The sequence below is a fragment of the Thalassophryne amazonica genome, chromosome 1 (genome assembly GCF_902500255.1).
Source record: "Thalassophryne amazonica chromosome 1, fThaAma1.1, whole genome shotgun sequence".
NCBI classification, from domain to species: Eukaryota; Metazoa; Chordata; class Actinopteri; order Batrachoidiformes; family Batrachoididae; genus Thalassophryne; species Thalassophryne amazonica.
The window spans coordinates 64,044,097-64,064,934 of record NC_047103.1 but is presented as its reverse complement, the minus strand read 5'-3'; the positions used below and the strand labels follow the sequence as shown (position 1 = coordinate 64,064,934).

The following is a 20,838-nucleotide window of genomic DNA, read 5'->3' as shown; positions in this document are numbered from 1 at the left end:
TGAATCTTGGTCTTTTTCCACGACTATCAAAAACCTAGACACCAACTCCTCACTGCAATCAAAGCATTCATTGATTTCACAAAGATTACAGTATTGTCTGCAAAGTCATGGTCAGTGAACCTTTCCTATCGACAAAGGCAACTAAGTTAACAGAGCAGGAGCCTCAACACACCCCCGATGAATCCCAGAATTTACTGTAAAGATGTCAGTGACTCTGCCTCCACTATACACGGTACTCAAAGTAATTTCAAATTTGTTGCTGTTGTGTCCAGCAACTTATTGGGCATCCCACAAACTCTTAGGATGTTCTATAAATTGGCCTGGGCATAAACACTTGGATGTCAGACACTGGAAATAAAACGGTCAAGCACTGGACAGGAGCATTACATGCAGTAGGTGATCTCTGTGAAAACGGTTCTTGTAAGTTGTACAAAGTGACATTTAATTCTGAATATGCTGCAAATGTCAACCACCCACAGTCATTGACCAGTGTGGCTGTGTGTATCATCGTCTTTGTTTTCAGAGCAATTTCTGTGACACCGCCTTGTGCTGCTGCACTGTTTAGCAAGAGCTCCGTCTTTTTCTCTTCACACATGGAGAAGCTGCCAGCGGCTCCAGATTTACCCACTCTAGACGGCACGCTCGAAAAGCGCCACTTCTGCATGTTAACGTGTTTTATTAGTGGGGTGCAACACTAAAACAGAGATCTTTATCAGTTTTTGAAGATGGGCACTACAGTGTAGCTGGTATCTGAAACATAGACAAAGATACCCAAAGAGTACTTGCTGGTAAATCTGAGCCATATAATATAGTTGTTGACACCGTCAAAAGTTGTCAGCTAGCCACAGTTGCTGAAACTCCTCTTTACGCAGTGGATCGAGCATCAGACATCAGATTATTATCGTTATTAATTTCTTCTACTCTCTCCCTTCCACGGTTTAAAACGAGCAGTTTTGGGGTTTAGTGTCTAATGGCCCAGTCACACGGCACTTAACGAAGGGTGATGCGCGTTCACACGCACTAATTTACTGCTCTGATATATTCAATCATCTTTACACTCAGGCTTAGAACATAATACTGTGATACAGCAGTGACCACAGCACACTTTTTTTTTTTTTTTTTAATTGGAGGAAGACGCAGCACGCATTGTGTCGACAGTGTGGATTCTGATAATGATGGAGATGATCCCTCTTTTGTTCTGGACGAGGAACCAGAGCAGTTGGTCCACCGATGTGCGCACAGATCTTCACAGCTTCTGTTTGCAGTTTCTCCAGGACTCAGGTGCTGTGAGCTCCGTCCCAGCGCTGAGTTCTGGAACGCAGAGATGTAGACACACACTGCTCCACCTGTGGCTCCAGGCGCATTTCGTTGAGATCATGAGCTTCGGTTTTGTTAATTTCCTGTTTTGTCCCTTTTGCGCTCTTGCTTTACGGACTGTTCGGTGATAAAAGCTCTTTCGTCCACCTTTTCTCAATGAATTGTGACGTTTTTTACTTTTTTCCTTCGTTCAGGAATCGTCGTGTGCCTTGTGACTGGGCCATTAGTCAAGGACTCATTGACACTATATATGGGGATTTCACAGCAACAGCACCCCCCTCCCCCCCAAACACACACACACACACACACCACACACACCGCTTCAGCTGTGGCTGTCTGCATTTACCCTCTGACAGCTTTATTGTGGCCTTCATAGATGACAGTGTCTCTTAAATGAGGTCCATGTTTTGGTGTAATCTTTTTGTGAGATGTGTCTGTTGTTTGATCTGTCAGGTACAGTCTGTATTCTGCGGTTTCCACGGTCAGCCCGGACTGCCTCACGCCACACCTCAGTGACATTACCACCGTCATGCTGTTTGCTCTGAGGTCTAGTGAGGGCATCGTGGTGAGAGGCACCAGCACTGCACTCTAAGCCCTGTATTCAGGAGTTCATGCATACCAGTACTCTCAAATATGGCTGTTTGTCTTTTCAGGAGCACCAAGAGGAGGACAAGAGTTTTGTCTTGCTTGATGATGAAAGTGATGATGATGATGAAGAAAATGCAAAAGATGAAGATCTCTTTGATAAACAGTCTGAGGAGGATATTGACCTTCAAAGGTGAAGATACAAGTATACAAGGGGCTACCCAAAACAACCAAATTTGGCTACTACTGGGCAATGTAGGGCCATTTGTGTTCATGGGATGGGTGGACCCTCACAAGCCTTATTCACATATGCACCCTAGTGAATAAATGTTCCAGCATGTGGACATGTCTGAAGGTGTGCATAAAACAGAATGACATGAAAGTTGGGGAAATTGTGGACTTCATCAGTTGCGTTATCATTTTCGCCTTTGTGAAAGTACAGCAGGTGGGATCTCTGAATGGGGTAGAAGCCTGAAGGGGCAAGTACTGAATCATGTGGTACAACAGCTGTGTTAACTAATAATGGGCCTCGTTCACAAATATGTTCATTAGAATACAAAAGATAATGGGTTACTTAACGAACACTACCGCACCGGTCATTGCTGTTGTGGTGAGGCAACACAATTTTTTTTTTTTTTTTGTCAAATTACTTCTATAAGCCTCAATAATTCTTTTTAACCTCACCTGTACAACCTGCATCTTTGTTGTTTTTTTCTGTGGCTATGGTTTGTTTTAAATTAAATACCAATGAACAGTGTTGGGCACAGTTCTGCAAAACTGCTAATTACCAAAGCTAACATTTTTGTTAGCGGATTAACTTTTCAACTAACTTTGAAAACCATCACTGGACTCATAACATTCTGCTAAATTTAGTTACAATAACTTTCATTCTGCTAACACTTTTTTGCTGGCATAGTGAGTAAAGCTGAATGGTCAGAAACATCTGTAAAACCTAAAATCCTACATGTTAATTCCTGTTGTGTGCTTTGCAATAAACAGACCGCTGTGAGAAGCTCAGCCCTCTCCCAGTAAAAGTGGGCGGACTAGCTGCCAGCTGCTATTGCAAAGAAGAAGAAAAAAATGTAATTTACTTTCAACATGCCGATACTCAGACAGTGGGCAGGAGACTTGAAGCGCAAAGCACCTTTCACTCATGGTTTCATTTAAACCAACTGATTCCGGACAGTTTAGCGAAATTAACGGCAGCTGTCATTTTTGCAAAGTGAAAATATGATATTGCACATAGGTTTTTTTAAAGTAATGCACTAATTCCTGAAGGTTTGAGCTTTAAATAGACACGTGCCGAAAGGGAAATTCAAATGAGCTGCTCTCATCACCACCACCCCCCCCCACCACCACCACCACCAAATAGACCAACATATTGAGAATGTCTCAATATAAGAGGATCACTGATCATGCATTGTAAAAACCAACACACGAGTTACAGTAACTTTACAGGGAGTGTCAACATTGGCATGTTTTTTTTTTGTTTATTTCAGTTTCATGACAGTATATCATTTTGATGTACCAGAATTTAACCTATTGAGATATCCCATAATCCCTTGCGCTCCAGAGAGTTGCTGCAGTCAAAATAACACCGAGAAACTACATGACGACAATTGCAAATGAACATTATACAACCAAAATATAACTTTTATGCCTTTCATAACATTTTTAAGAGACTGCTGCTGCATGAGATCCTGAAAACTTGCTAAAACAAATATTCAGTGTCTGCTACGTTTAACCTGTCTGGAACTTCATAAACACCAACTGAATTTCAAACATTTTATATATATTACTCTTTCTGCTGTAAAGGACAACAAGCAGGATGTTAAAGCGCGAACTTCAGTGTCCTCCAGAATGACATGAACATGAAGCGATCGCAACTCACAGAAATTCCCTGCCCACCAGACAACCTGAGCTTCTGGCAAGTCTACATAAAACAAACACAATAACAAGGTCTATAAACCCAGATCATATATTCACAAGAATTTTAGGCACAATATACAAAGACCCCTCTAGCTGCCACCTTATCGTGGTGGGGGAGTTTGCGTACCCGGATGATCCTAGGAGCTATGTTGTCGGGGGCTTTGTGCTCCCTGTAGGGTCTCCCAAAGCAAACAGGTCCTAGGTGATGGGTCAGACTAAGGGCAGCTCAGAACCTCCATGACCAGTGAAAGATCAAGGACCGAGACGTCGCCCAGTATGGCGGAGCCGGGGTCCCACCCTGGAGCCAGGCCTGGTGGTCGGGCCTTAGCCCATGGGGCCCGGCCGGGCTCAGCCCGAAGGAGCAACGTGGGCCCGCCCTCCTGTGGGTTCACCACCTGCAGAGGGGGGCCATGGGGGTCGGGTGCAGAGAGGATTGGGTGGCGGTCGAGGGCGGGTGGCCCGGCGGCCCGGTCCATGCTCACAGCCCCTGGCTGTTGGGACGTGGAATGTCACTTTGCTGGGGGGGCAAGGAGCCTGAGCTTGTGCGGGAGGCCCAAACGTATCGTGAGGGTCTGCTGGGAACGACTGGCGGAACCCTCTGTCAGGGAGGTCTTCAACTCCCACCTCCAGGAGAGCTTCTCCCAGATCCCGGGGGAGGTTGGAGACATGGAGTCCGAGTGGACCATGTTCACCACCTCCATTGTTGATGTGGCCGCTCGTAGCTGTGGTCGCAAGGTCTCTGGTGCCTGTCGCGGCGGCAATCCCCGAACCGGGTGGTGGACACCGGAAGTAAGGGATGCCGTCAAGCTGAAGAAGGACTCCTACTTATCTTTGTTGGTAGGTGGGACCCCAGAGGCAGCTGACAGGTACCGGCAGGCCAAGCGTGCCGCAGCCCGTGCGGTCGCAGAGGCAAAAACTCGGGTCTGGGAGGAGTTCGGGGAGGCTATGGAGGAGGACTATCGGTCAGCCTCGAAGAGATTCTGGCAAACCGTCCAACGCCTGGGGAGGCGGAAGCAGCTCTCCACCGGCACTGTTTACGGTGCAGGTGGGGAGCTGTTGACCCTGACTGGGGATGTTGTTGGGCACTGGAAGGAGTACTTCGAGGATCTCCTCAATCCCATTGTCACGTCTTCCGAAGAGGAGGCAGAGACTGGGGACCCAGAGGCGGACTCATCCATTACCCAGGCAGAAGTCACCGAGGTGGTTAGAAAGCTCCTCGGTGGCAAGGCTCCTGGGGTGGATGAAATCCGTCCTGAGTACCTTAAGTCTCTGGATGTTGTGGGACTGTCTTGGCTGACACGCCTCTGCAACATCGCGTGGCGATCGGGGACAGTGCCTCTGGATTGGCAGACCGGGGTGGTGGTCCCTCTGTTTAAGAAGGGGGACCGGAGGGTGTGTTCCAACTATAGGGGGATCACACTCCTCAGCCTCTCCGGTAAGGTCTATTCCAGAGTACTGGAGAGGAGAATTCGACCGATGGTCGAACCTCGGATTCAGGAGTAGCAGTGTGGTTTTTGTCCTGGTCGCAGCACACTGGACCAGCTCTACATGCTCCATTGGGTGCTCGAGGGTTCATGGGAGTTCGCCCAACCAGTCCACATGTGTTTTGTGGATCTGGAGAAGGCGTTCGACCGTGTCCCTCGGGGCACCCTGTGGGGAGTGCTCCGGGAGTCCGGGGTCCTTTGCTAAGGGGTATCCGGTCCCTGTACGACCGCAGCAGGAGCTTGGTTCGCATTGCTGGTAGTAAGTCAAACCTGTTTCCATTGCACGTTGGCCTCCGCCAGGGTTGCCCTTTGTCACCAGTTCTGTTCATTATTTTTATGGACAGAATTTCTAGGTGCAGCCAGGATGTAGAGGCGGTCTGGAGGCGGTGGAGCTGGAGAAGGCGTTTGACCGTGTCCCTCGGGGCACCCTGTGGGGGGTGCTCCGGGAGTACGGGGACCTTTGCTAAGGGCTTTCCGGTCCCTGTACGACCGCAGAATCTCGTCTCTGCTGTTTGCGGACGATGTGGTTCTGTTGGCTTCGTCAAATCAGGACCTTCAGCGTGCACTGGGGTGGTTTACAGCCGAGTGTGAGGCGTCCGGGATGAAAATCGGCACCTCCAAATCCGAGGCCATGGTTCTCGACCGGAAAAAGGTGCTTTGCCCTCTTCAGGTCGGTGGAGTGTCCTTGCCTCAAGTGGAGGAGTTTAAGTGTCTCGGGGTCTTGTTCACGAGTGAGGGATGGATGGAGCGTGAGATCGATAGACGGATCGGTGCAGTGATGCGGTCGCTGTATCGGACTGTCGTGGTGAAGAGAGAGCTGAGTAGGGGGGCAAAGCTCTCGATTTACCGATCGATCTACGTTCCGATCCTCACCTATGGTCATGAGATTTGGCTCATGACCGAAAGAACGAGATCGCGGGTACAAGCGGCTGAGATGAGTTTCCTCCGCAGGGTGGCTGGGCGCTCCCTTAGAGATAGGGTGAGGAGGTCGGTCACTCGGGAGGAGCTCGGAGTCGAGCCGCTGCTCCTCCACGTCGAAAGGAGTCAGTTGAGGTGACTTGGGCATCTTTTCTGGATGCCCCCCTGGACGCCTCGCTGGAGAGGTGTTCTGGGCACGTCCCATTGGGAGGAGTCCCCGGGGAAGACCCAGGACACGCTGGAAGGATTACATCTCTCGGCTGGCTTGGGAACGCCTTGGGGTTCCCCCGGAGGAGCTGGGGGAGTTGTGTCTGGATTGGGAGGTCTGGGCGGCTTTCCTTGAGCTGCTGCCCCCACGACCCGACTCCGGATAAAGCGGAAGAAAATGGATGGATGGATATACAAAGAGTTTTATGTTGGGATGACGTTAATGCTGTTGTTCGTGTGCAGCGGTTAAATTGCAGCCTGATCAGACAGTCACAATGTGAAATTTTTGCGATATTTTGCGGGATTTGAAACCTCAATACCACAGACAAATTACAGTTTGTCTATTTACACTCCCATTCAGTAGATGGCAGCGTTCTCTGCATTTTGATGGAGCAGAGGAGGAAGAAGTGATGACAGCAGCTCATTTGAATTTTCCCATAATGCCTTTCGGCATGTGTGTCTAACGCTCAAACCTTTAGTATTAGTGCATTACTTTAAAACTAAGACATACAGCTGATTTTTTTTTTTTTTTTTTTTTTTTTACTTTGTAAAACAGAGGTGACATTAATGTTGATAACTTGTCCAGAATTAGTTTGTTTAAAATTTTAACCATAAGTCAAAACTGCCTTGCTGTGCATGTCTTCTATGACACGTCTGCAAGACTGTATGGCTGTGAAAATAAATTATCTTTTTTTTTGTTTGTTTTTTTTCCTCTCTCTTTTTCCCCTCTCTGGTCACCTGGTCTCTCTTGGTGAGAGAAGGCTGATCTTAGACAGAAGCGCTGGCTTGCTGTTGTTTGTGATTGCATTTGAATTTACTCAGAAGTATCAGTAGCTACCAGTGTACTGGAGTCAATACTTAAAGTTATTGGTTTAGCTTTTAGCTGTAACTTCCACCAAATTTTTTAGGGGTTTATTGGTTTAGCTTTATGAAAGTTAACTTTTCAGTTAGCTGATTAGCGGTTATTGAAGCAAACTTTTTCGTTCGCTGTTCCCACAACTGCCAATGAATCTGTTAAGGGCGACACAGTGGCTTAGTGGTTATCACTGTTTCTTCATAGCAAGAAGGTCCTAGGTTTGCTTCATGCCTGGTCATTTCTGTGTGGAGTTTGCGTGGGTTTCCTCCGAGTGCTCCGGGTTCCTCCCACTTCCAAAGACTTGAATGTTTGGTGAATTGGAAACATCAAATTGGCCATAGGTGTGCGTGACAATGTGGATGAGTTTGTCTGTGTATATGTCACTGTGCGATAGACTGGCATCCTGTCTAGAGTGTACCCTGCCTCTCCCCCTGTGACTGCTGGTATAGAGGATATGCACGGGACTTAAACCCGGAAGCCTTCTGCACTCTACCATGCTGGATAGTAAACAAATCGACAGATAACAGTGTTCACACGTCTGTAAACTGCTTTGTCGGATCTCACAAGGTGAAGGATGAGACAGTCGACATTGTGTCAACATGAATCAAATTGTTGAAGCTCCGGTTTTATTAACGAGCATTAACGCCAAAGTAACGGCGTGGTCAGATCTCACATGTGGATGACGGGACGGTCCACATGTAAGAACATGAATCAGTCTTAGACTCAAACAGGAAAAAAGAAGTCATGAATCAAACAGCTTTAGACTGTTTTAAGCCTGTCAGAACTCTGGTTTTATCAGCGAAAGCAACAGCGTTGTCGGTTCTCACAGTGTACAATGGGACAGTCCACATGTGAGAACATAAATCAAACGGTTGTAGGCTCAAACAAAAAAAAAAAAACCCATCATGAATCAAAGTTGGACTGTTTTAAGTCTGTCAGAGCTCTGTGAGACTGTTTTATTAATGATCATTAAAGCCAAACCAGCATTTTATGAATTATTGTCTGTAAACGCACAAACTCCCACATTTGTGATAAAACAATGACAATCATTAAAGAAAGTTACTTTAGTATAAAAAGTATTTAACATGTACTTTACCAACATGTCTCGCTAAGCAGGAGGAACAACATAACCTAACCTATACACTGTGGATGCCCTGATCGTGTGATTTTCTTTGCTGCTATTTATAAAACAAAATGGTACACAAAGCAACTCACTTTTACTATGATGAGATGATGATCTGAGACTCATCTTATGGTGATCTCGTTCACAGGCCCCGCAACAAAGTAGCTGTGTCCCTTACAAAATGGTTGTAGATGTCCGGGTACTGGATATCAGGGACAGATTCGCATGCCAGCATCTCCGAAAACATCGGCAATAAATACAGGCCCTGAAGGCTCGTCCACACAGTGTTCTTCATATACCTATTCTTTGCTGACTTCGCTACACAGAAGGACTTTGCTCTTAGGTTGCATAATTTTGAACTGATAGTGAAATAAAGAGACAGAAAATGTATGTTTGACAGTTACCATGTCACTTGGATGACTGTACGTTAAATCACTTTTGCAGACTGTTTTCTTTAGACAAGCTAGGATCGATACAGGAACATTTTCAAGTCACTGAATAAGTTTTAGAGTTGATTTCCATCAGTCATTAAGAAATAGAAACGGTATGATACGTTCATTTATCGGCAGTTCTCAAAACCTGAGTAACCATGCATAAATTAAACTGTTGAGGGAAGCCACCAACATACCTATGATGACACAAAGAATTATAGGCTTTCTGTATCTGTTTTCAAGTAGAGTATAACAAAGAAGGAACTTTGTATACAAGAAGTATATAAGAAGTCAGCTAAGTCTGGGCTTGGGTTTCCTGTGTGCCTTCCAACAACCTACGTGAAAATGAATCTTTTTTTGTTTTGTTTTTTGTTGTTTAAAGAGAATCCTCTGTTCCATTCCAATGTAAAGCTTTGGAAAGGAGTGAAAGAAGCTGCATTTTTTTTTAATCAACACTTTGGCTTTCGAGACATTTGACCATTGATGCGGCAACCATCATCAAATGCAATTTAAAAAAAAACTATCAGAAATAAAGTATAAGCTTCACACAGTAGAATGAAGCTTTACGGGATATTTATTTATTACTGAAGTGTCACATTGCCCCCTGTACGCTGGTTGTGGATATTTGTGCTGTCAGCTCATAAGCTGCTGACAAGTTGACCTCAGGTCTGTCCTCCCATTAGGTTCAGTGTGGAAAACGCCTACATTGATGAGAAGGAGGATGCCTGTGAAGCTCTGGGAGAGATCGCCATGAACACTGGGTAATAAGATTATTTACACACAATCTCATTTTAGTATTTGTATTAACGTTGTGTGTCACCTATCCTCTTACAACAATTATCAAATCAAATCAATTTTATTTATATAGCGCCAAATCACAACAAACAGTTGCCCCAAGGCGCTTTATATTGTAAGGCAAAGCCATACAGTAATTACGGAAAAACCCCAACGGTCAAAACAACCCCCTGTGAGCAAGCACTTGGCGACAGTGGGAAGGAAAAACTCGCTTTTAACAGGAAGAAACCTCCAGCAGAACCAGGCTCAGGGAGGGGCAGTCTTCTGCTGGGACTGCTTGGGGCTGAGGGGAGAGAACCAGGAAAAAGACATGCTGTGGAGGGGAGCAGAGATCAATCACTAATGATTAAATGCAGAGTGGTGCATACAGAGCAAAAAGAGAAAGAAACACTCAGTGCATCATGGGAACCCCCCAGCAGTCTAAGTCTATAGCAGCATAACTAAGGGATCGTTCAGGGTCACCTGATCCAGCCCTAACTATAAGCTTTAGCAAAAAGGAAAGTTTTAAGCCTAATCTTAAAAGTAGAGAGGGTGTCTGTCTCCCTGATCCGAATTGGGAGCTGGTTCCAGAGGAGAGGAGCCTGAAAGCTGAAGGCTCTGCCTCCCATTCTACTCTTACAAATCCTAGGAACTACAAGTAAGCCTGCAGTCTGAGAGCGAAGCGCTCTATTGGGGTGATATGGTACTGTGAGGTCCCTAAGATAAGATGGGACCTGATTATTCAAAACCTTATAAGTAAGAAGAAGAATTTTAAATTCTATTCTAGAATTAACAGGAAGCCAATGAAGAGAAGCCAATATGGGTGAAATATGCTCTCTCCTTCTAGTCCCCGTCAGTACTCTAGCTGCAGCATTTTGAATTAACTGAAGGCTTTTCAGGGAACTTTTAGGACAACCTGATAATGAGTTACAATAGTCCAGCCTAGAGGAAATAAATGCATGAATTAGTTTTTCAGCATCACTCTGAGACAAGACCTTTCTAATTTTAGAGATATTGCGCAAATGAAAAAAGCAGTCCTACATATTTGTTTAATATGCGCATTGAATGACATATCCTGATCAAAAATGACTCCAAGATTTCTCACAGTATTACTAGAGGTCAGGGTAATGCCATCCAGAGTAAGGATCTGGTTAGACACCATGTTTCTAAGATTTGTGGGGCCAAGTACAATAACTTCAGTTTTATCTGAGTTTAAAAGCAGGAAATTAGAGGTTATCCATGTCTTTATGTCTGTAAGACAATCCTGCAGTTTAGCTAATTGGTGTGTGTCCTCTGGCTTCATGGATAGATAAAGCTGGGTATCATCTGCGTAACAATGAAAATTTAAGCAATGCTGTCTAATAATACTGCCTAAGGGAAGCATGTATAAAGTGAATAAAATTGGTCCAAGCACAGAACCTTGTGGAACTCCATAATTAACCTTAGTCTGTGAAGAATATTCCCCATTTACATGAACAAATTGTAATCTATTAGATAAATATGATTCAAACCACCGCAGCGCAGTGCCTTTAATACCTACGGCATGCTCTAATCTCTGTAATAAAATTTTATGGTCAACAGTATCAAAAGCAGCACTGAGGTCTAACAGAACAAGCACAGAGATGAGTCCACTGTCTGGGGCCATAAGAAGATCATTTGTAACCTTCACTAATGCTGTTTCTGTACTATGATGAATTCTAAACCCTGACTGAAACTCTTCAAATAGACCATTCCTCTGCAGATGATCAGTTAGCTGTTTTACAACTACCCTTTCAAGAATTTTTGAGAGAAAAGGAAGGTTGGAGATTGGCCTATAATTAGCTAAGATAGCTGGGTCAAGTGATGGCTTTTTAAGTAATGGTTTAATTACTGCCACCTTAAAAGCCTGTGGTACATAGCCAACTAATAAAGATAGATTGATCATATTTAAGATTGAAGCATTAATTAATGGTAGGGCTTCCTTGAGCAGCCTGGTAGGAATCGGGTCTAATAGACATGTTGATGGTTTGGAGGAAGTAACTAATGAAAATAACTCAGACAGAACAATCGGAGAGAAAGAGTCTAACCAAATACCGGCATCACTGAAAGCAGCCAAAGAGAACGATATGTCTTTGGGATGGTTATGAGTAATTTTTTCTCTAATAGTTAAAATTTTATTAGCAAAGAAAGTCATGAAGTCATTACTAGTGAAAGTTAAAGGAATACTCGGCTCACTAGAGCTCTGACTCTTTGTCAGCCTGGCTACAGTGCTGAAAAGAAACCTGGGGTTGTTCTTATTTTCTTCAATTAGTGATGAGTAGTAAGATGTCCTAGCTTTACGGAGGGCTTTTTTTTATAGAGCAACAGACTCTTTTTCCAGGCTAAGTGAAGATCTTCTAAATTAGTGAGACGCCATTTCCTCTCCAACTTACTGGTTATCTGCTTTAAGCTACGAGTTTGTGAGTTATACCACGGAGTCAGGCACTTCTGATTTAAGGCTCTCTTTTTCAGAGGAGCTACAGCATCCAAAGTTGTCCTCAATGAGGATATAAAACTATTGACGAGATAATCTATCTCACTGATAGAGTTTAGGTAGCTACTCTGCCCTGTGTTGGTATATGGCATTGGAGAACATAAAGAAGGAATCATATCCTTAAACCTAGTTACAGCGCTTTCTGAAAGACTTCTACTGTAATGAAACCTATTCCCCACTGCTGGGTAGTCCATCAGAGTAAATGTAAATGTTATTAAGAAATGATCAGACAGAAGGGGGTTTTCAGGGAATACTGTTAAGTCTTCAATTTCCATACCATAAGTCAGAACAAGATCTAAGGTATGATTAAAGTGGTGGGTGGACTCATTTACATTTTGAGCAAAGCCAATTGAGTCTAATAATAGATTAAATGCAGTGTTGAGGCTGTCATTCTCAGCATCTGTGTGGATGTTAAAATCGCCCACTATAATTATCTTATCTGAGCTAAGCACTAAGTCAGACAAAAGGTCCGAAAATTCACAGAGAAACAGTAACGACCAGGTGGACGATAGATAACAACAAATAAAAGTGGTTTTTGGGACTTCCAATTTGGATGGACAAGACTAAGAGTCAAGCTTTCAAATGAATTAAAGCTCTGTCTGGATTTTTTCAATTATCCAACATGAAATTACTGTTTGTTTTTGATTATAGATTCTGATATGTGTGGGCTCTAATAATGAGCAGTTTCTCTCTACTTTGGTTCTGTTTATCAGTATGTGTGGGTAATTATGTGTTAGACATTTGTGTGTACGATATATTTTATTTTGACTTTGTGTTCTGTGGTTTTCCCCTGACAGTGCTGCCTTTCAACCGTTCTTGGAGTCAAGCTTCCAGCATGTTTATGAACTGAAAGATGTAAGTCACTGTTTTGATGCAATGTCCCATCTCAGATGGGAAGTTCGTGGTTGGTAATTGTAATTGTCACTTTATTTGAGCATAATTGCATTTATCCCTAGTTAATCTTATCTCTCCCCCCCCCCACCACCCGGGCCAAACTGAATAGGTATAGAGACCAATACAACATATGGAGCGATGTTGATAACTAACATAACTGCATTCTGCTGCTGTCACAGATATGGGGGGGTATGCAATCAAACGCATAAATTTAGTGATTGATACATGGAACTCGTGTGGCAGTTACACACATTTTGACCTTTTTAACCCTTATAGGGTCTTCATTTTTTTTTTTTTTTACACAGGGAGCCCTACTTGGCCTGGTGAATCCATTGCGTTTTGGGGCTTTTAATTCAACATAATGAAACTTTTTTTTTTTTTTTTGTTAAAATACATAGCAGATATTTACTTGATCCCAATTACAAGTGATATTAAAAAAAACATGTTAAATTTGCTCCTTTTACCTTTATTACATCACATTCATGAATAGCAATGCCACTCATTTTTGCTTAGCTTTTTAATTAAAATGTAACTATAAGGAAATGCATCATAAAACAGGCATAACTAAAAAATAATTAAATGTACAAATGAAGTAAGTTTTTACAAAACTATAATGTACTTCTTCCTCTGCATCACCATCAAAACCCTCTGTCTCTTCCAATATCAACTATAAGGCAGCCTGAACAATCCCTTTGCCATCTTGATCATTTGTGGTATGGAACCATGTTGACAGAGCTATTTATAGTGTCAGGTCCCCAAGATTGGTTCCCACAAGACAGAGGGGAAATGTGTGGAAATGTGAGTGCAGTTACCTCACAAAATTTCAACATTGTGCCAGAACAGTGGGTGCTTACACCAAGGGCCCATTCACCTGCTTTACTTTCTCTCTCACTCACTCACTCACTGACCCAGAGAGCAGAAAGGGAAACTGAGGGTGCACAGGACCTATCATTTCCACACTTTCATTAGTCCAGTGGATCCGAAAACCCTGTATGTAATATAAAAGTGAAGGGGGGTATACAGGGGGGCGTCAATGAAAATGTTTTCTGATTTATGTTCCTCACAGAAAATGAGCCAAGGCCAGTGAGTCTTAGTATGAAAAAACAATTTTTTGTATAATGTTTCTTAAGCTAAAAACTGAAAATGGGCCCCACAGACCCGAAGAACTTAAGCTACTGCCAGCTGAGATGAGGTCACTGTGGACTGTGGGTACAGTTACGGTGATTAGTTGAAATCCAAGTTTGTGTATTTTGCTTCCGTAATTGATTCAAAATGAAGTCAAGATGTGCTTGCACTTATAGAGCTTCAGCTTTGATTTATGGGTTTTAGCAAAACATAATGAATTGCGCTAACAGGTCTGTGAAAACAGGCCACAGTCTCTGCTTGAAAAATTTCCCTTCCTGGCACATAGACTATGCTGTTTCCATAATGGATTTCCTAATTTCTCTGCTAAGGTACTCCACACTCACATTAACAGTAGGCCCTGCAGTTTCTCTTATCATTTGCTCTGTGGCCTGCTGTAATGTCCTAATATTACCATCCCTGTAGAACTCCATGTTCAAAGATGAGATGGCGGCGGCTTTCCAAGTAGGGTGAAAGCCGTCCAGCATCATCAAGCCACGGCGACCCCAGAAGAGGGCCAGTTATCGATAAAGCTTAAACCTTGCTGTCTATAAAACTGCGCCAACCACCTATTCAATGATGTGAGCCTGCTGAACACCTATCATTACCCTGAGAGGGGTAGGGACCAGAAACTATTACTTGATGCTGATGCATCTTTCTGGTGAGGTCACAAGTCCCCTCTATGCCTCTCATTGTCACATCCTAATATCATTGGAAATTCATCATCATTGAAAATTACACAATTAACAGGAAATAAAAGGATTGAGTTGTTCTAAAAGCTGTTGAGATCTAAGGTTCTAAAAACATTCTGGACACAAACGCCATTCCAACTCATTATAGAAACAGGCCTGGTATTTTTCCGGCCTGAGCCGGATTTCTGGCTTTTGGATCCAGATATATGCAGCGGAGGCAACAAGTTGCCATGTAATCCCTATGGAAGGACGCATTGTGGATATGTAGTGATGTGGAGATGTCTGTCTGGAGTTTGTACTTGACGTGGACATGTCCTGTCTCTGACAATCAGCCTGTGAGCAGGACGTATGTCCGTTTTGTCTTTTATTTAACACAATTATGACAGAGTTTGAGGTGGAGAAAGCGAGGAAGTGCAACAGCAGCCGGTGTTTTTTTGTTTTTTTTCCATGTGCGTGCGCGCGCAAACGAATCCTCCGTGAAGACAATTTTATTAATTACACAGATGTATAATAAAACAAGTGGTGACTGTTTTATAACACAGTTATGACAGAGTTTGAGGGGATGATCTGTGAATGACATTTAGCGCCGGGAAATATACTGGTTCTTTGTTTAATAACACGATTTTTCATTGGTCTAGCTTGATGTGATAACCAATCATTGAACGTGTTTTAATGTGGCTCGATCTGTATCAGAACAAAAATCATTTCTTAGCATTTTGCAGGCGCCTGTTAGATAATTGATCAAATTGAAGAAAGAGATTATTTAGTGGATATGATTTTGACCAGTGCAGCCGATTGCCGTAAGTAGTATTTTATGGTTTTTATCTATGTAGTTTGAAGTCGTCTTAGTAAAAGGATTAAGCATTCATGATGAGTGTTCGATAAATTTCAAAATGCAAATTTCTTATGACTTTTGGCATTTCGAAAACAAAATGCTTAGCTCATGTTGTAAGTTAATAACCATTCATTTATTGAAATAATAGTTATTTTTCACATATTTGAAACTCTGAGTGGATGCAAACCCAACCCTTTTCATTTTCTGCCTTGCTTTTCTTTCCACACTGATGTTCGCTTGGACTGGTCTGTTGAATAAACTATAAAATAATTGCTCTGAAAATATGAGCCCAGCAGCAACAGTGTTCAGTAATGGTAGTATGTAGACAAAACCTGCAGATGTTAGGGGAACATCTGCATGTGGTTATTTTATTTTTGCTTTAGAAAACTGCATTGTAAAACACAAACCACTTGACCTCAAAGATGGTAATGATTGTTTAAAATCTTTAACATTGGGTGTTCCTGAGAGCTTTCCATACAGGCTTGAAAAGGCCTAAAATCACAGCCCCCAACCTGGGGCTTTGCCCCTGGACCTCATTGGGGACCTAGGAGGCCTCCAAACCTCTCGACAAATTAGTTTCAGGCTTAGCCATATTGTCTCAATGCCAGCCCTGTAGAAACTTTGCATAATTTATTACCACCCTTGAAAAGTGTCAGGAACCTATTTTATAAACTCTACCCACTCTAGAGCCCGTGGATCCTCACGGGCAATATGCTAGCGTGGCTAAAACTAGTCATGTTCCTTCATCTGACTATCCTTATGCAATGTCTGCACCCAAAGGCGAGAGGTAGTGTTGGGTGCTCTGGCCCCAGGAATACACTTAACATCAGCTGGTGCTTGTAATCTAACTTTGCGGGTGATAGAGTCCTCTATCAATAAAGCCCAGTGTTTCAGCCTGGAAATGGAGCGCTATCAGCAGGCATATTCAAGGATGAAAACTGTTCAGTCAGCAGTGCCCACTGTGAGCCCCGTACTGCAACCGGGCACAGAACCTTATGGAATTCTTCCACCTAACAACAGTCCAAAAGCTGGTGTTTTTAGCCAGTGGAGCTAAGCCAATGCAAACAGGTGCGCTGGCCGCTCTGACACGAAGGCCAACTGGAGTGCCCGTGATGCCTAACTCCACTGAACTAAGAAGCTGCTCTTGCTTAGGGGCACAGCTCTTTAAGAGGGCCACCCTTTCTGACAGCATCACTCAAGATTAATTTAAAGTGTTGTGCACCAAGAGAAACCTAAATGTGTAGCAAAAACTAGCGCTAATGAAAAGCTAACCACTCCTAGGATTCACACAGGAGTAAGAAAATGAGCTAAAATTCTTAGCTGTTGTATTTAAAGACTAACAGAAGTGATGCACAGGTAACAGAAATAAAAGAAACTGAAACACCAATTCATAAATATAATTATTTAAAAATCATACAATGTGATTTTCTGTTTTTTAGGTTCTGTCTCTCACAGTTGAAGTGTACCTTTGATAAAAATTACATACTTTTCCATTTTTTTGTAGGTTGGAAAACTTGCAAAATCGACAGTGGATCAATTACAGTTGTATGCAAAAGTTTGGGCACCCCTGATCATTTTCATGATTTTCCTTTATAAATCATTGGTTGTCTGGATCAGAAATTTCAGTTAAATATATCATATAGCAGATGAACACACTGATATTTCAGAAGTGAAATGAAGTTTGTAGTATTTATAGAAAGTGTGCAATAATTAAACAAAATTGGGCAGGTACATAAATTTGGGCACCCTTGTCATTTTATTGATTTGAATACATTTAGCACTAATTATTGGAACACAAAATTGGTTTGGTAAGCTCATTGACCCTTGACCTCCTTACACAGGTGAATCCAATCAAGAGAAAGGGTATTTAAGGTGGCCATTTGCAAATGTTTCCCCTCTTTGCATCTCTTCTAATGAGTGGCAACATGAGAGCCTCTAAGCAATTCTTAAATGACCTGAAAACAAAGATTGTTCAACATCATGGTTTAGGGGAAGGATACAAAAAGCTATCTCAGAGATTTCAACTGTCAGTTTCCACTGTGGGGAACATAGTGAGGAAATGGAAGACCGTAGGCACAGTATTAGTTAAGGTTATTGAAAATCTGTGGTGTGATGTTAAGTGGGCTGTCCATGCTCGGACACCAACAAACCTGAGATACAGTGGGGCCAAAAAGTATTTAGTCAGCCTCTGATTATGCAAGTTCTCCTACTTAGAAAGATGAGAGAGAAGAGGTCTGTAATTTTATCATAGGTACACTTCAACTATGAGAGACAAAATGAGAACAAAAAAAAAATCCAGGAAATCACATTGTAGGATTTTTAAAGAATTGTAAATTATGGTGGAAAATAAGTATTTGGTCAATAACAAAAGTTCAGCTCAGTACTTTGTAACATAATCTTTGTTGGTAATGACAGAGGTCAAACGTTTCCTGTAAGTCTTCACCAGGTTTGCATACACTGTAGCTGGTATTTTGGCCCATTCCTCCATGCAGATCTCCTCTAGAGCAGTGATGTTTTGGGGCTGTTGCTGGGCACCACAGACTTTTAACTCCTTCCACAAATTTTCTATGGGGTTGAGTTCTGGAGATTGGCTTGGCCACTCCAGGACCTTGAAATGCTTTTTACGGAGCCATTCCTTTGTTTCCCGAGCGGTGTGTTTGGGATTATTGTCATGCTGGAAGACCCAGCCACGTTGCATCTTCAGTGCTTTTACTGATGGAAGGAGGTTTTGGCTTAAAATATCACGATACATGGCCCCATTCGTTCTTCCCTTAACACGGATCAGTAGTCCTCTCCCCTTTACAGAAAAACAGCCCCAAAGCATGATGTTTCCACCCCCATGCTTCACAGTAGGTATGGTGTTCTTGGGATCAGACTCAGCAGTCGTCTTATCCTTCACAACAGACTAGTGAGTTTCTGCTAGAAAGTTCTATTTTGGTTTCATCTGACCACATGATATTCTCCCAATCCTCTTCTGGATCATCCATATGCTCTCTGGCAAACTTCAGACAGGCCTGGACACATACTGGCTTAAACAGGGGGACACGCCTCGAACTACAGGATTTGAGTCCCTCTCTGCGTAGTATGTAGCCTTTGTTACTTTGGTCCCAGCTCTCTGCATGTCATTCATCAGGTCCCTCCGTGTAGTTCTGGGATTTTTGTTCACCGTTCTCATGATCATTTTGACCCCACGGGATGACATCTTGTGTGGAGCCCCAGATCAAGGGAGATTACCAATGGTCTTGTATGTCTTCCATTTTCTTACAATTGCTCCCACAGTTGATTTATTCACACCAACCTGCTTGACGATTGTAGATTCACTCTTCCCAACCTGGTGCACATTTACAATTTTCTTCCTGGTGTCCTTGACAGCTCTTTGGTCTTGGCCATGGTTGAGTTTGGAGTCTGACTGTTGAGGCTGTGGACAGGTGTCTTTTATACAGATAGAGTTTAAACAGATGCCATTAATACAGGTAACAGGTGGAGCACAGAAAAGCTTCTTAAAGAAGTTACAGGTCTGTGAGAGCCAGAAATCTTGCTTGTTTATGGGTGACCAAATACTTATTTTCCACCATAATTTACAAATAAATTCTTTAAAATCCTACACTGTGATTTCCTGGATTTTTTTTTCTCATTTGTCTCTCATAAATGAAGTGTACCTATGTTGAAATTACAGACCTCTCATCTTTCTAAGTAGAAGAACTTGCACATTCAGGGCTGACTAAATACTTTTTGGCCCCACTGTATTTGTAAAGAAGAATGGTCCAAAACACCTTCAACCAGAATCCAGACTCTCATTGGAAGCTATAATAAATGTTTAGAGGCTGTTATTTCTGCAAAAGGAGGGTCTACTAAATATTGATGTATTTTTGTTCTTTTTTTTTTTTTTTTTTCTTCCCCTGTCTGTATATATAGTATGGTAAATGCCCACCTGGCAGAACCATTTATGTACATTAATACAGATATATGCAATTTATTCTTGCACGACAGAAGGGTATGTAGTGCGTGAGTAAACGTGTTGTGATCCCCATCCGCCCTTCCCGATCACCGACACCATCATACTCAAAGCCAACCGACAACTTCTATCAGGAAGCGCCGACCACTAATACACACGACAGTCAAAAATGAAAGACAAGTGGTGAAGGCAATAACTTTGAAGTGATGAGAAGTACAGACACCGAGGAGACTGGGCCCCAACAACACCACACACCACCACACATGAAACAAGTAGTGACAGCAACAGTCTGTTGTCTTATTAGTGAGCATCCATACCCTATTCTAGGACACCATAGTCTTGATCCCCTTGAGAGCACCCAAACCAAATTGGGTGACGGCCACAAACATCTAACCATCCACACACAGACCCATATCGCAGCTAAATATTGATCACTACTATGGCTGGTGGGGTGGGCCAAGACAAAAGTACAGAACCTTACCATATGACGTGGACCACTCCGCACATCAGAAAGCCATACTGCTGACAGCAGCAACAGACGGAAATGGGTCCAGGACGCAGGGCCCCAGGAGAAAAAGTGCAGCGAAGGGCACAGGGGCCCAGGAAGGGCACCCACCAGAGCCACTGGGGCAGCACGATGAACCACCAGGCAGGGCTGGACTGGGGAAATTTTTCAGGCCGGGCATTTTAACCAAGACCAGGCTACCACCAGGTATCGAAGGGGAAAAAAATTAAGCCTGCTGTGACAGTGTGGGTTTTTTTTTTTTGGTCCCTTAACCAATCAATGTGCACCAGGAGACATACATTTTAACACTATAAGAAGCATTATGAAAAGTTCTCCCGAAATACAGTTATCATAGGCTTATCAAAAGTATGATCTATTGACAGTAGGTCACATTACTTTTTAGACATAATAAGCTGTCATTTCATTCAGCCTTGTTACTTAAATTTAGAAATAGAAATTATAAAAAACATTTGTTATAGAAATACTGTAGGCTATACTATAAATAATATATCATTACTTGTGTGATACAATTCATCATATAAAGCAAGAAATGACTGGATGACTGGACCAATGACTGGATACAAAGGTTGAACTTTTGAAACTGCAATACACAAAAAGGCCACAAGATGGAGACAGTTGTCTATCTCACTACAAACTACAAGTAACATCAAGGATTTCTTTTATTACCAGTTTGTGTTG

At 42.8% G+C, this 20,838-nt stretch overlaps 1 protein-coding gene across 1 annotated transcript in view; it reads left to right on the top strand.

The window, feature by feature from the left end:
• ipo4 (importin 4) overlaps positions 1 to 20,838 on the top strand; it is a 93,665-nt gene that overhangs the window by 50,402 nt on the left and 22,425 nt on the right. The window contains 4 exon segments of the mRNA XM_034171129.1: positions 1,771 to 1,882; positions 1,971 to 2,095; positions 9,534 to 9,611; positions 12,934 to 12,991. Coding sequence (XP_034027020.1) covers positions 1,771 to 1,882; positions 1,971 to 2,095; positions 9,534 to 9,611; positions 12,934 to 12,991 — 373 coding nt within the window.